A 16,681-nucleotide genomic window follows, 5' to 3' on the forward strand; every position below is an offset into this window, starting at 1 on the left:
GATTTGAACCCAGGTACTCCTGACTCCAGGGCCGGTGCTTTATCCACTACGCCACCTAGCCGCCCCCACATATCTTTTTATGAACTAGATACATGATTTCAATGGCATGGGACATTCCTCATTAGGAAAGTCCTTAACTAATGCAGATCAACACTTTCCCTAAAATTTAAAATCTTATGAGGCCTTCCTCAAGCATTGGTGATATAGAGGAGTAAATGAGAACCTGCAGTCGGACCTGGGTTCAAATCCTGAATCAGGCATTTTTTAACTAGGTGATCCTGGGAAAAACACTTTGATGTCTGCCTCCAGGTTTTCTGTAAAAAGGTGATAATAATAGAAGCTACCTCCTGGCTATGGTAAGGATAAATCGAGATAACATTCATAAAATATTTTATAAACTTTAAAATGATATTATTATTTTTTTTGTTTTTGTTACTGGAAAATTAAATGACTTATCCAGGGTAACACAATGAGTAGGCACTAAAGGCAAGACTTGAATTGGGGGAGCTTCCTGATTTTGAGTTCAGATCTCAATTCATTCTACCATATTGACTCTTAGACAGATATATGCTGCTTATCAATGTTATTACCCCCCATATACTCCTAACTCAGGATATAATAGGTCACCTGGTCAGTCAGCATTGATTAAGCACCTATTTTGTGCTGACACTGTGCTGAATAACTGGACCTGGCAAGAAGAGGGTGATCCCAACAGGCATATATCAAGGGGGAGCAGATGATAAATGCCCTCAATTTTCTCAATAAAGTTAATAGGCAAGGGTCCCAAGTTGAGAGAGTGTGCTGAGAGATTTAAGGAGAGAAGAAAAGGATATTTAGAATAACAATGTAAAATTGTTATTTGAGCAATCAGCGAAATATCAATATTATATTCTATAAGTTTCTCTTATGTAAACTCTCCTACTCAAATAGCAAATACGCAGTCTCTAATTTATCTCTAAAAGATCTTTGTCTAATGCTAAATGTAAAAATTCATTTTAATATAATTTATTCATAGATGCCTATATTACCTTTTAAATGCATATTGATCAAAAATGAATATGTAGAAGACGAAATTTAGTTGGTGCAATAGATAAGAGTGCTGGGCTTAGAGTCAGGAAAACCTGAGTTCAAATCTGGCTTCAGGCACTTCTCTATGGCCCTGGTCATTTGACCTGTTTGCCTCAGTTACCTCATCAATAAAATGCAAATAATAATAGCAACTACCTCCCAGGGTAATTGTGAGGATCAAATAAAATAATAATTGTATAGTTTTTAGGACAGTGCCTAGAACTTAATAAGCACTATTTAAATGTTAGTAATAATTATTATCATCATCATTATTATTGTTATTATTACTATTACTATTACTAAAATAGCCATGAAAATTCTGAAAATCTTTTCTTATTCAAAGTCAGGTCACTTCCATATATACATATACATACATATATCTATACACATATGACTATATACATATACATAGATTTATACCTCTGAACATATGTTCCTAGGGAGAGTTGCATGTTTATGCATATACATATAAATATATGCAGACATAAACATACATATTCCTGCACATATAAACACATATATAACAATTAAACATAAACACCTCTCTAAGGAACACAGGTTGGGAATTCTTCAAGGAAAAAAGCTCCATATTGCCCCCTTGTGGTTTCTTTAGCACTAAAAGCAAGTTGCATTACCTCAGAATTGGCAGCTTCTTCAGGAATAACAATAGCAGTTGACTTTGCCTCTTCTAGTATTTTTGGCATTCCATAGAACTGTCCACCAACATGGATGACACTTAACAGTTCCAGAGTGAAATTAAAACCCAGGAATAGAAACACCTTTTAAAAAACACAATTTTTATTTGAAATAGTTTTTTTTTTTTAATTTCCACAGTGACTGACATAATTGGTTTTATTCCCAGGTTTTGTACTAAAAAACTTCTATTGAACATATATTTCCTTTCTGTTTTTTTAGTTTTGTTTGTCTAAATTCTGGAACACTAAAAGATCTGATGACTTCACCTGAAGATGATCTAAAAAGTCAATGAAGAGGTGGGTGCTGTATAAATTAGGTTGCAATGGGGAAGAAAAGCTATGAAAATATCATCAAAGAGACAAGATCAAAAAATAGAACAACTACACAGGAGAATGAGGAATAACCAATGGACAATCTTGTCAACTCTGTCAGTATCCTTTAGGCCAATAGTTTCAAACAAAGAGAAAACAATAAATCATGGACCCAAGAAAACCATAAATAAACATTATTTATGCAGTATGGCATTTTAATTTATTTGTTAAGCATTTCCCAATTATATTTTAGTCAGGAGCAAGCCGCCCTTTAACTGGAAGTAATATACCTCTTTTCTAGATATTAAGATAATCAAAGAATGAAATCAAAAACATTGTTCAAAAAAGGGAGCCACGGGCTTTACCAGACTGACAAGTATACAAAAAGTATAGAATCCCTATTTTTATAAAGTTGATTCACTTCTTAATGACTTTACAGTCACATCCAACTTCCTTTCCTTCCCTTCAAAAATAACTAGATAATTACAACCAATTTCCTTTCCCATTTCACACAAAATTTTACATTTTCTTACTTAGCTGCCTTACCAACTAATTTCTCCTTTGAACTTTTTCTTCAGTCTTCTTTTCTCATTCCTCATCCTTTTTTCCTTCAGTTCAATTTTTCATTTTCTATATTTCTCCACACAAAACTGAATCCCTGACTTTCTTCCCTAATCTAAAATTCTCTAAATCACCTTCATGATTTCCATTTCCCTTGTATTTCCCTTGCTTCTACAGCAACCTGTCCCACAGCTTTCTCTCAGAGAAACCAGAAGACCAACCTCCTCTTTTTACTGATATGAAAACAAACCCAGGGGCAGCTAGGTGGCACAGTGCATGGAGTACCAGCCCTGGAGTCAGGAGGATCTGAGTTCAAATCTAGCCTCAGACACTTAATAATTACCTGGCTGTGTGACCTTGGGCAAGTCACTTAACCCTATTGTCTTGCAAAAAACAAATAAAAAAACAAAAGAAAGTAACCCAAAGGGGTAAGATGAGCCTTCGAAAGTCACATGGGCAATACCTGAGAAAGTTCGGCTTCAAGCCCAGATCTAACTTCTAATCCAGCATGCTTTTCACTATACCAAACTACACCAGGTTCTCTACCCACATAGCTTCACAAGTGTCTAAAGCAACTGAAAACAAAAGTCAAGTTTTATATAGTAAGATTCAATTCAAACATGGAATTCCATGAGTTTCCTGCATTCCCTCTTCAAAACAGAGCTTGAGAACCAGGCAAGGCTATTCTAAAAAGCTAAGGCCATAGTACTCAAGTCCTATGAATCTGATACCTCTCAAAAAGGCTCAGCACACATTCAAACATAGAAAAAGGAGATGTGAATAAAACAATTATCAGTGAGATAAACAGGTAATATGGCTTATTCCACCCAAAATCAAACATACAATGTAAAGGAGAAAGGCTTCTCTAGTAGAGAATGTCTAAATTCTATTTGCCCATCTTTTGTTGTACTATAAAAGATCAAAGTTGTTTCTGACTAGAAATTACAAAAGAGTTACAAGTATTGTGTAGAAATTATTGGTATGATTTTTGTTGATGCTATTCATATTGAAAAACATATCATCAAAAATATGATAGTATTAACAGAAGAGAAAAATCTCTTATGGTCCTTCCTGGGGCTCAAGATAGATGACACACAAATAAAGGAAGAAAGAGTGGGAAACATTCAAGGATATATGGAGTACCAGGCAAAATAAAAATCTAGATAGTTTATTACCTAAAGTTCACTATTACTTGTTTCCATTATGGAATTTATATGTAATTTTTGCATAATTTTTTCAGCCACAAGTTACAGAATTGATTAAGAACGAAGTTGCTTTTTTTAAAGAGATGACTAAAATATGGTTACAAATGTATTGTGAGGACTCATATGCAAATTTAATTACAAATACCTGTCTGATCTCCAACTTTAAAAGAATTTGTTTTGAATTACCACATTAAAAGAATGTCAAATTCAACAGCAATTAAAAGAAATCTCTAGTTCCTGCCCATATAAATGTGTATCATTCCATTTAAAACTGCTGAAAAAAGTGTCAGAATTTACCAAAATTAATTAATTTTATATTGTGTTCTACATAACTAAATCTATCCCTTTGGAAATTACAGTAAGCCAATAATTAGCTGTGTAAGATGACAGAACTCTAGAAATCAAAGAAATCAGAAGAATATGCTACAAACCTGATCAATTATTGGTATTGTGTCCACTTTATATTTTGTGCCATTTTTGATTATTAGATGCCCCTCTGTTCTTTCAGTCACAATTTTCTGATCTTGAGAGTTAGGCAATATTCGATACCCCACAGCTACATCTCCAAATGTTCCAGCAAGCCGAGTTACATTAACTTGGATGTATCTAGTGAGGCTTTGCTCAACCACTACAGACTGCCAATGAGCATACAAAGCAAACACTCCATGAGGGTCATCATTTGCAGGAACAGAGAAGCTTGTAAAGCTTTTTTCCTTATCTAGTTCTGCTCCTCCATCTACAGAAACCAGCTGTATTGCATAATCCTCATCTATTTCAGGAACATCATCTGGCAGCAGTTGAATGTCAAAACTGGCTTCAGTCTCCCCATCAGCAATCATGAAAAATCCCCTTGTGACAAGAAAATCACTAGTGAAATCAAATTCACTGCTGAGTTCCCAATAAACCTAAAACAAGGACAATAAAAACATTTAGTAAATATAACAATCAAAAAATTTACCATTGGATGTTCCTCTAGAGGTTAGAGAAAATATAGATAAATAGGTTTACTAAAAAAAAGAAAAATCAGACCTTTTGATCACAAAAAGGGAAGAATTAATTCCTTCTTTCCAGTTAATAATTCTGTGAGTTCACATTACTGATTTATCTGAACACACTGTGGGGAGATGTTTTAAAATGTATTTAGATTCTTCTACTATAGTAATTCTTCCAGAATATGTATTTTTTTGTGAGAGACTTGGCAACTGTTTGGCCAAAGACCCAGTTTTACCACTGAGAAAGCCTCTGTTTCCTAATCTGTGAAATGGGATACCATAGAATATTACTTCCCTCATAAGATCATTGTAGATAATGAACTTTCTAACCAAATAATTGCATTTTATAACTATAAATTATTATCATTAATATATTTTACCAATAAATAACTTAATACAATCATTTGGGGTACTTTGCTATGGCTGGGGATAGGAAAAATAAATAAACAAAGCAAAAAAACCAGTCTTTTCCCTTAAGGAACTCATATTCTAATGTGGGAATAACTTGCAACAAATTATGATAAAGAATATGCACTGTAAAAGAAAGGTAATCTCAGAGGGAAGGCACTAAGGATGAGGGAGAAAGAAAGGCTCTTGCAAAAGGTAGGATTTGAGATAGGAATAAGTTGGCAAAGCAGGAAAGAAGACTAGGTCTTTCTGATCACTTAATTGTATAATTTATATACCTAGAACTCTATACTTTTTCACCTGAATGTCAAATAAAAACTGAAATTTGATGATTAAAGAAAACGGAAGCATAACAATTTTTAAATGTCAACTTAGAAACTTAATAGATCAAAATTATACACACACACACACACACACACACACACACATATATAAGTTGGAAATTCTTGTGGAGTAGGTAATTAAGACACATTGGAAAATTTTGGGCAGTACTCTCTGAATTGTATGGTAAACAATCACTGGAAAATTTAAATAGTTAGGGATACTATGATCAGAATTCTGTCTTTTAACAGTTAATCTCAATTTTTCAAAAAGTAGAAAAGTTTGTTCCATACTATGGTACATGACTGCACCTTAAGCCACGTAGTTTTTTGACTGAAAGTCAACGTCCTAAATCCAAATGAAATATCCTAGAACATGGATACTCAACTTTTTAGTTCTTTTCGGTTGCAGCACTCAACAAAAACTTGCCAAAGGCCATATATAGAATTTATTTATAACTATAATATGACCCATATTACCAATGAATATAATAATAAAATATAATAATGCTACATGAATGGGCTTTGAAGATTATATACAGCCTGCAAGCCATGGGTTGAACACACCAACTCAATAAAATTCAATGAAGTTTAGAATTTGCTAGAATCTATTTTGTTAAACAAAAAAAGCTGTCTTCATTCTGTTAGAACCACATTTAAAATGTGGTTTCAGGGACCCTGGTGACTCTTTTCAGGGGGGTTAATGAAATCAAAACTATCTTAATCATACTATAAAAATGATTAAATTTCTAAAGCAGAAAATATCAATAGATATAATCCATATAAATGACAGCTCTTTGGAGATTCCACAATGATTTTTAAGTGTGTAAAGTGGTCATAAGATCAAAAAATTGGAGAATAGGCACATGTGTGTATGTTTGTCTTACACTATACTAATCATTTCAAAAGCAAATATTTAGTAAAATGCTTGATAGAGAATGGAATGGCTCAAGTATGCACAGGCCACCATCCAATGGCTTCCCAAAGTCAATGTCACTGAGTAAAGTCACTGCTTTTCTTAACTAGTATAAAGTACTCCAATCATCTAGGAAAGAAAAAGCAGTGCAATCATCCCTGGGCTTAAAATCTCTCTTAATCACTAAGTAGATCAATAGGGTCTTATAAGTATCTCTCAGTGCTTAAGACAATTGACTAAGACTATCAACTTCAGAACTGAAGAGATGTTCATTGGTCTGAGAAGTTTCCTCCCTGGGATAGTTCTTATAATAAAGAAATCACAGGTCTGTACCCTTCCTCAATTTTTTCCCTAAAAATACAGGTCAGAGTAGACCTAATGGTAGACAAAATATTAAAGTTTGAGACTAGAAGGTAAAAAATAGAATGTTTAGATGGTTCCTCTGATAAATAGCTGTAATAACTTCCTGAATATTTCTTTCCTTGACCTGTCATTAGGGAACAATGGACTTAGAACCAGAGATCACAAGCTCCTGGAACTAGAGTTGGAAGGGAACTCAGAGGTCAGCTAGTTGGGTAGTAGAAAAGGAACTGAAAGAATGTGGGTTCAAATCCTGACTCTGAATAGTTGCTATCTATGTAAGTTTTGGCCAATAAATCACTTACGCTCCCCATGTCACAATTTGCTGTAAAAAGTTGGAGGTAGACTAGAAAGCTTCTGAGCTCCCTTCAAAGTCTCATTCTATCAGAGAGACCAACTCTCTCACTTGAACCTTATTAATGCTAAGCAATTTTGACTCCAGCTAGTAAAGATACTTCTTTTGCATGGAGTTCAATGTGTGACTGGGGAAAAGAAAGCAAATATGTGAGTTTGAGAGAATACTGTTTTATAAAAATACATTTTATTCTTTTGATTTATAGAAACACCACCACTAAGCAGTAGCATAACAAGTTCCTAGAATGCTTCTACCCCAAAAACCTAAAACTGTGTATATTCAAAAAGGCTCAAAGTAATGAAAAAGAACTTCAAGAAATCTCTTTAAAAAACAATACATAAAGGGAAAAGAGTGAAAAGAAGCCAGGAGACCTGGTTGAGTTCAGTGTAAGAGGAAAAGGAGAGACAGCCATAAGAATTGGCCTAGACTCAGGTGAGTCTGACCACATGGCAGAAAGGTCCATGGTTCTCCAGCAGGCCTAGACTGGTAGCACATGGCTCTAGCTTAGAAAGAGAAAAAGAGAAATCCTCATCCTTGCAGAATGAAAGTAGGGTGAAGAGCGAGCTTCTCTTTCCATCCAACTTAAATACACTTCTGTAGCAGGTTGGACAAGGGTGATGCTTGGGCAGTGGTCCAATACCCAGCTCCAGGTATTTCCCCAACTGGCAAGCTAAATGATGGCTTTCCCTGTCCCAAAGTGTGTGGCCCCTTAATTCCAACACATTATTTCCTGTGGAAGATGACTGTCAAGCCTGGCCAAAGTCAGACTGAATTTCCAAAGTATCCCCACATAGGGTGGGAAGCAGAGCCAAGATGGTAGCAGAAGAACAGCCTTTCCTAGGAGCTCTCTCCAAAATATTTCGAAAAACCTTAGCATTATGACTTTAACTAAATTTTCAAGAGACAGAACCCCACAGAAAGATCCAGTGAAGCATTTCTCTAACCCAAGGTAACCTGGAAAATTATGGGAAGGCTCTGTTCCACACGGTTGGAGGGAGTGGAAAGACACCTGAGCAAAGGAGCTCCAGTCTTCCAGGAACAGCCTAGAGAGTGCCTGGATCCCTGGGAGTGCTGGCCCCTGGCAGAAGAAGCAGTTTCCTGACTTGCCAACCCAGGAAGCACCAAGCACAACTTGGAAAATCAGCAGGGAAACCTCTGCCAGAGTGAGCATGAAGCCCAGGCCAGTGTAGCCTTCCTCAGCATGGCTGCAGCCTTCAGCACAGCCAGGAAACGGTAGCAGGCCTTCAGAGCCACTTGGCAGAGAGTCACCTGGCAGCTGCTCCCGGAGTGCTCAGCCCACAGAAGGGGGTGGGGGAGACTGCCAAGGTTTCTCCTCTGTCCCTGGGACAGGACACTGGGGCTTTGTACATTATTCAGACCCTGGTCATAGTCTGGCCCCCATACTCTCATAGAGCAGGGACCCTCCTCACAGCCCTGGGGTAGAGAGGTGGGCTTCTGGTCATCCACAGACCAGAGCACAGGCAGGAAAGCAGTCAGAGCCTCCAAAAAGACCTTGAAGGAACTGAGATCCTTGTGGGGTGTCCCAGTAATATTCAAAAGCTTGGGAAGCATCCCAAAACCAAGGCACAGGCTGGGGAAATGAGTAAACAGAAAAAAAAGTAACCTGATCATAGACAATTACTTTAGTCCCATGGAGGATCAAAACACACACTCAGAAGATGACAAAGTCCAAGCTTCTACAACTAAAAACTCCAAGAATACAGAAGTTGGTCTCAATCTATTTCAGAGCTCAAAATAGATTTTGAAAATCAAGTAAGGGAGGTAGAGGAAAAATTGGGAAGAGAAATGAGGGAGATACAAGAAAAACATGGAAACCAAGTCAACAGCTTAGACAAGGAGATTACAAAAAATGCTGAAGAAAATAACATACTAAAAATCAGTTTTGATCAATTGGGAAAAAAACAGTTCAAAAAGTTAATGAGAAGAAAAATACCTTAAAAAGCAGAATTGGCCAGCTGAAAAAGGAGATAAGAAAGCTCTATGAATAAAACAAATCTTTCAAATGTAGAATGGAGCTAAAGGAAGTTGATGACTTTGTGAGGAATCAAGACACAATAATTCAATACCAAAAGAATGAAAAACTAGAAGAAAATGTGAAATATCTCATTGAAAAAAAACAACTGATCTGGAAAAAACAGATCCAGAAAAGATAATTTTAAAAATATTGGGCTACCTGAAAATCATGATCAGGAAAAAAGCTTTGACTTCATTTTTAAAGAATTTCTACAGGAAAATTTCCCTGATGTCCTAGCAGAGGAGATAATCCACCAATCTCCTCCTGAAAGAGATCCAAAAAATAATCCCCAGGAATATTATAGCCAAAATCCAGAACTCCCAAGTCAAAGAGAAAATATTACAAGCAGCTTGAAGGAAACAATTCAAATATTGTGGAACTAGAGTCAGGATTACCCAGGATTTAGCAGCATCTACATTAAGGGCTCGTAGGGCTTGAAATAATATTTCGGAAGGCAAAAGAACTTGGAATGCAACCGAGAATCAACTACCCAGAAAAACTGAACATCCTCTTCTAGGGGAAAAGATGGACTTTCAATGAAATGGGAATTTCAAGTGTTTCTGTTAAAACAACCAGAGGTGAACAGAAAGTTTGATCTCTAAGAACAGGACTTAGATGCAGCATAGAGAGGGTGAGAAAGGTAAATTATGAGGTATTCAATGGTGATGAACTGCGGGTATTCCTGCATGGGAAGATGATACTGATAATACTCATATGAAACTTCTCATTTATTAGAACAGTTAGAAGGAGCATATATAGATAAGGCACATGAAAGAGCTGAATTTAAAGGTATAATATACTGTAAAAATGGAGTTAATGGGTAAAAGGGAAATGTACTGGGAGAAAGAGAAAGGAGAGGTAAAATAGGCTAATATATTTCATGTGAACGTCAATAAATAGCTTTTGAAATGGTATGAAGGGGGGAAGTGAGGGGGAATGAGGGAGCCTTCATTCTCATCAAAAATGGCTCAGAGAGCATACAACATATATACTTAATAGGGTACAGAAATCTAGAAGGAAAAAGGAGAGGAAAGGAGATGGGGGAGGGGAGGGGGAATGTAGGTGATAAGAGAAGAAGAAGATCACCGGAGAGGATAGTCAGATATAATACATTTCCTTTTTTACTTTTTGTAAGGTGGTGGTATTGGGTGGCCTCTCCAGGACCAAGGGACTGGGTGATGGGTGTCTAGGGTGGGATGTAGGCTTGGAGTCTCCTGCTTCCAGGGCTGGTGCTCTATTCTGAGCCACTTGGCTGCCCCACAGCAGATTTTTGAAGAGGGACAAAGTGGAAGGTGAGAAAAAATACATTAATTGGTAGTGGAGAGGAATGGATGGAAGGAATTACAATCAGCAACAGCAACTGTGGAAAAATGTGGAAGTAAGTTCTCTGATGGATTTATGATAAAGAATGCAGTCCACCCCAGAGACAGAGCTGATGGTATCAGAACACAGACTGAAGCACATTTTTTTTCTCTTTCTTTCACTTTATTTCTCATGAGGTTTTTTTTTCCTTAATTTTTGTGGGGGGAAGGGGGATTATGTTTATTCTTACAACAAGAATATTTAGTAATGTGTATTTAGTGTGTATTTAGTAATTTGTATTTAGTAATGTGTATTTAATAATGTGTAAAATTTTTAAAATAAATAATTAAAAAATGCATAAGCTAAGTAATTTCAAAAGACTTCAAATATATTTTTAAAGGGTAAGAAATAGAATTGGGAATATACTAAATTTCAGATCACTATCTTCAGGGTTATTTCCTGCCACTTCAGTTTCATTGAAAAAATAGAATATTGTACAGTTAATAAATATACTTCATTCTTTTACCAGGATGCTTAATGGAAGCATTATTGTATTTCATAAAATTCAACATGAGAACAATGATACCGTAATATTCCCTGTAACTCCTTCGACTCGCTTGACAAAAAATGTAATACTAAGTGGTCCTTCCAAAGTTGATGGTTCTATGTAATTCTTCTTGGATAAAGATTCAGAAGCAAATTGAACAATGCCATTTGGATCACCAAACTTTTGTATCTAGAAAATATCAAAGAAAAACAGGGTAGATTTGTACAGCTTACAAAAAAAGTATAGTAATAAAACAATTTCAACAGGTAAAATCACCATTCATTCAAAATCTACCTCAGGGGGCGGCTAGGTGGCACAGTGGATAAAGCACTGGCTCTGGAGTCAGGAGTACCTGGGTTCAAATCCGGTCTCAGTCACTTAATAATTACCTAGCTGTGTGGCCTTGGGCAAGCCACTTAACCCCATCCGCCTTGCAAAAAAAATCCTAAAAAAAATTTCCATCAGGAAAAACATGGTGGAGGGAAGGCAGAAAAAGCATAAGGAAGACACGGTGACTATTTAATATAATGCCCAAATGGTCTCCAGACATCAAGATTCTGTGATTTATAATTAAGATGCCTACCTTGATCTCTCTATGTGCCACATTTAACCCAGACAAACCATCTACTTCAGAAGCTAATCACAACTCTAATGCCTCTCATGACAAAAAAGAAGCAATGCCCTCCAATGCCAAAGTGCTTTCCAAACTTGAAGTTCAAGGAACAATTCTATATAATTTTTTGTCTAAGAAATCTATATTCCATACAACCTCTAGTGAATATCACAAAGGATAAACTTAATATGTGTCTAATGTATCACCTCTTTCATTATGTTAATGGTTAATATAGAAATACCAACTGTCCTTCAAAGAAAAAAGAAACATGATTTATATAGGTGAAGAGAAAACAGTGTTGGACTATTCCTCCAGCTAATAGTGTGATAACAAGGTGTTAAACTAAGTATTAAGAAAGGTACCTATCTGACCCAATGATTCATTTTACGAATGTTAAACTTTCCTAATTTAGAAAGAGAGTCTGTCTGTTGGCAGGGGAAGAATGGACCATGGCACTGGGGCCTTTAAATGGCTAAGTCTATCTTAAGTCCTGGAGTTATTTAGTATTGATTATATATTTGAATAAGGCCAGGTTGGAAGCAGCCTTGCATATGACATCCTTGAGCCTATATCAGAGAGTAGCAGAAAAAAAGACTTTTTTTCTTCACTCTCCCTTTTACTTAGCCTCCAATCCCATGGCAGAGCTACTGGCCCAGGAGAACACACCATCTCTAACAAGGAGCAGACATATTTCTCTAGAATGCCATTGACAGAAAGAAAGTCAATTGAGAATTTCAAGGAACATGACTCCTGGCAATGTGAAGATCTGGCTGTGGATGCAAAGAACAACTTGCCCCCAGTCAATGAGCTTTACAAAGTAAAGAAATGCAGACTAGGTGAGCTCTGCTGCGCAATTATCTCAAAAGAGATCCCAAGAGAAGAAGCAACATGAGGGTTCCATGAGGGAAGAAAGTATATCAAGCCCTGAAGAACCTGGAGCAAGTGCCAATTCACCTTCAGGGTACCTTCAAAACCTGTGGGAGTAGCAGCCATCCATCCTTTGTGGATCCTACTGGTGAATACAAGTGCAATTTAAGGGAGAAGATGGGGGGGACTTATTGGCATTAATTATGGAATCATATTTACTAACTTTCAGTTTGTTTGTTTCAGTTTCAGTTAATTTCAGTAAGCAGTGAATAAATTGAAAATGTATTGAATTTAATTTACTGAGTATCTCCAATATAAAAAGTATTCATTGTTGTTATTTGACCTTTGTTCTCGATGAAGATATCACATCAGGGAGGAGATGCCCTGACATGGAAGTGAATTGGATTTAAATGAGGGAGAACTATGCAAAGTTGCCAACCTCACCTTCTCCTTCAGAGCCATTTAAGACAACTGGAGATAGGCACAGAGGGAACATACAAAGATAAATAAGCTATAGTACTCCAGACACCAAATTTTCTGGAAGTTTTTAAAATTGATATTCAATTTTACTGTATTCAATGGCAACTATATCCTGATAGAAAAGATCTAATGTGAATTTACACACTAGAATTTACCTAACAATGTTTAACAATGTATTAAATTTTAAGAACTTAACACTAGCTTATCTTTTCAGTTGTACAATATTTCACTAACTTTTTTTGATAAACCCATTATAGCACCATATAGTAAAGTACAATTGATTCCGAGAGAAACTAGCTATGTTATATATTTAATGCCTGGGCTAATTAACATCCCCTCTCATTCTTACCATCTTTAAAATGAGGAAATTTAACTAGATAACAATATGTGATTTCCATGAAACCAGAATTTTATGGAAGAAACCAAAAAAGACAAACTTACTACAAGGGAGACACTTCTAGCTCTTTGGTCTAATTCAGCTTCCCCTTTCACAATGTGAAGCTCGACAATGAAGATTTCTTGGATTTCAATTTCCTTATGAGGCAGGATGGTCAGAGTTATGGTTCTCAATCCACCTTCTCCATCGCCAAAAGAGAAGGATCCACTCACAGGTTCACCAATGTCACTGTTCAGTAGTGGTAAGACTTCTTGTGAATTGGGTCCTAATATGTCCCAATCAATCTGCAGGATTACAAAATTAAATTTAATAAAAATGCAATGGAAACTTGTGTAGTGGCAATGGTTCAAAGCATATTAATATCAACAACTTAGAAACAATAAATAGCATAGGAAAACCAAAGAATAACCAACAATCAGGAATGGAGGGGATTGTAGGGAGATTGAGAGGCAATGAAACAACAAATGAAAGCATATTGGAACCTCACAAAAAGTTACCAAAAGAATGATATTAATACTTCCAGAGAATCGTATAGTGACTTTAAAATGTATTTAAGGAAAAATATGGTCAAGAGAAGGTGTAAAGAGATTGTCATCTATGTCCAGTGAAGGAGAAGGCATCATACTGATGAAATCTCAATTCTTTCTAAGTAGCAAAGTAATATCAGGTAAGTTCATGGAGCTGTCAGTTTTAAAGTCATGCTCTAGAAGTACACTAACATAACTGCCCTTTCCCTTCCCTCTTCAGGTTAAATATTACAAGTTCACATTAAGAAAGAATTTTCCATCTGAAATCCTGTTTTCCCCTATCCCCATGAATAGGAAATTCTGTTCTGTGTCATTTAACATCCTTTTCAAATTCTAACTCATTTCTATAACTGAGGTTAGAGAGAAACTTTGTTTTTCCTAAGATGGGGGAAAAGGTGATACATAGGCCACACCCTTGATTTTTCTATGTAATACCAATAATCTATTTGCCCATCCCCTAATTAAGGTAAGGAAGGAAGATATCTTTCTTTAATTCAAAGTAATTAAAGTGTCTCCTGAATTCACCTTTAATCAAGGTAAAAAGAAAAGTTCATAACAAGATTTTACTAGATGTGTAAAAAAGTTGAGACCATTGCTTTATGTGAATTAAACTGTTACTTGAAATTTAGAATTCTATATTTTCTTAGGGACAGCTATCAATTAGGATTGGAAATGCCTTGAACATGAGAGAGATTTCTCAAAGCAGTATGAATTCCTGTCCCTTTGGATTTTTCTCTCTAAGCAGAGATTTGAGAATTAGAATAATTTAGAAAGTAAATCTGTCTCTGAAAGGTTTATGCACAAAACACAGAGTACTGATTTTTTTTCCCCACAAGGCTATTTTAAAATAGGGATAGATATTATCTTAGGAATATTATCCTAAGAAATTCTTATTTCTTTAATTTTAAAATATTTATATTTTTTGTATAAAATAACAATGAAAATTGCTCACATAACTCATGTAATTACAAAATGTTCTTTTTCTACTATTAAAGCACATTTTTCAAAGTATAACAACAAATGTTAATAAAGGCTTTCATAATTGCAATACAGCTTAAAATAAAATTAAATATTTTTCTTTTGTTGATATATAAAAATTGTGGGTTAACGTTTATTCAAGGGATGGCTAGGTGGTGCAGTGGATAGAACACCAGCCTTGGAGTCAGGAGTACCTGGGTTCAAATCCAACCTCAGACACTTAATAATTGCCTAGCCGTGTGGCCTTGGGCAAGCCACTTAACCCCATTGTATTGAAAAATTCAAAAAAAATGTTTATTCAAAGTATTATAGCATAATGGATAAAGATTGACCAAGGAGTTAGGAAGACTTTTATTCAAAGCCTACTTTGAACAAAAGTAGATTGTGTGATACTGGGCAAGTGATCCCTTCTAGCAACCACATGTGTTACACTTTCATGGTCATGAATTCTGAAATTCCTTTATCTGAATATAATCTGTTATCATTCCACCTCTCCCAGTGTTTTGAAATGCAGTCCTGTTCTTCATCATCCCCATAACCTCTTATCCATTCTTCAGTTCTTTCCCAGGTTATTGCCCATTCACTGGCTTCCCTAGCCAATCTTGACTCCATGGTGAACTAGTTCAGTCTTCTTCTCCTTTATCCCTTACTCCCTTAATATTTTAAAATCTTGCCCTGTCAAGTCTCATCATTTGATTATTCCCACCACCCAAAGCCTTAATACTTACTTACATGCAGGAGAGCTGAACTGGACAAAATAATGAAATTGTTTTGATTGGGTCAAATACATATTTGGACCCTCAATTCAGAAAGGCAATTCTTTTATGTCTCTCTAAATAATTCATTATACCATTCACCACAGCAGCTTTTCCAAGCATTTTCATCCTTCCTCAAACCTCTCTTGGTTTCCTCTATTCCGATTCTCACAGTTGACGACCTCACATTTCACATTTCACAGGAAAAAAATTCATTTTTTTCTTTTATTTTTAGGTTTTTTTTGCAAGGCAAATGGGGTTAAGTGGCTTGCCCAAGACCACACAGCTAGGTAATTATTAAGTGTCTGAGACCGGATTTGAACCCAGGTACTCCTGACTCCAAGGCCGGTGCTTTATCCACTACGCCACCTAGCTGCCCCCAAAATTCATTTTTTTTTTTCACCAAGAGTTTCCTTATCTCATTTTCTCAACTTGTATCACTCAGGTGTCTTTTATCACTATTTCCTACTTTACCTGTCTCTTATGAAGAATGGTGACTCCACTCCTTGCTCCAGCAAACAGTTGAAGTTCACAAGTGATTCCATTCCATCCTGTTTTTTCTAGTAGTTGTCCTCTTTATCAACTATCAATCTTAATATCTCATAAATTTTCAATCTGTCTCTATCTACTGGCTACTTCCCTACTGCCTACAAATACACCCTTATCTCCTCTATCTTCACAAAGCCCTCCCTTGATTGGGCCATCCTAACTAGTTCTTAGCCTACATCTTGTCTTCCTTTCATGGCTATACTCCTTGAGAACAATGTCTTATAATAAGTGCCTCTACTTCTTTGCTTATTTTTTTTCTGAGCTCTGGGGTCTGGCTTTATTCAACCTGAAATAGCAATAGCTCTCTCTAAAGTTACTAATGATCTCTTAATTGGAAATGACCTTTTCTCAGTTTTCACTCTTTTTTTTATTTCCTTGTAACTTTTGAAACTGTCAATGATCCTTTTCTCACTGATAATCTTAATATCAACATCTAACA

At 36.0% G+C, this 16,681-nt stretch overlaps 1 protein-coding gene across 4 annotated transcripts in view; it reads right to left on the bottom strand.

Annotated features, from left to right (window-relative positions):
* LOC141502675 (adhesion G-protein coupled receptor V1-like) overlaps positions 1-16,681 on the bottom strand; it is a 456,940-nt gene that overhangs the window by 189,916 nt on the left and 250,343 nt on the right. For all 4 annotated transcript variants that reach the window (XM_074207517.1, XM_074207518.1, XM_074207514.1 and 1 more), the window contains 4 exons: positions 13,478-13,717; positions 11,116-11,265; positions 4,273-4,746; positions 1,704-1,847 (listed from right to left, as the gene is read on the bottom strand). In XM_074207517.1, the coding sequence (XP_074063618.1) occupies positions 1,704-1,847; positions 4,273-4,746; positions 11,116-11,265; positions 13,478-13,717 (1,008 nt within the window). The remainder of the gene's footprint in view (positions 1-1,703; positions 1,848-4,272; positions 4,747-11,115; positions 11,266-13,477; positions 13,718-16,681) is intronic.

This window comes from Macrotis lagotis, chromosome X (genome assembly GCF_037893015.1).
Source record: "Macrotis lagotis isolate mMagLag1 chromosome X, bilby.v1.9.chrom.fasta, whole genome shotgun sequence".
Lineage (NCBI taxonomy): Eukaryota > Metazoa > Chordata > Mammalia > Peramelemorphia > Peramelidae > Macrotis > Macrotis lagotis.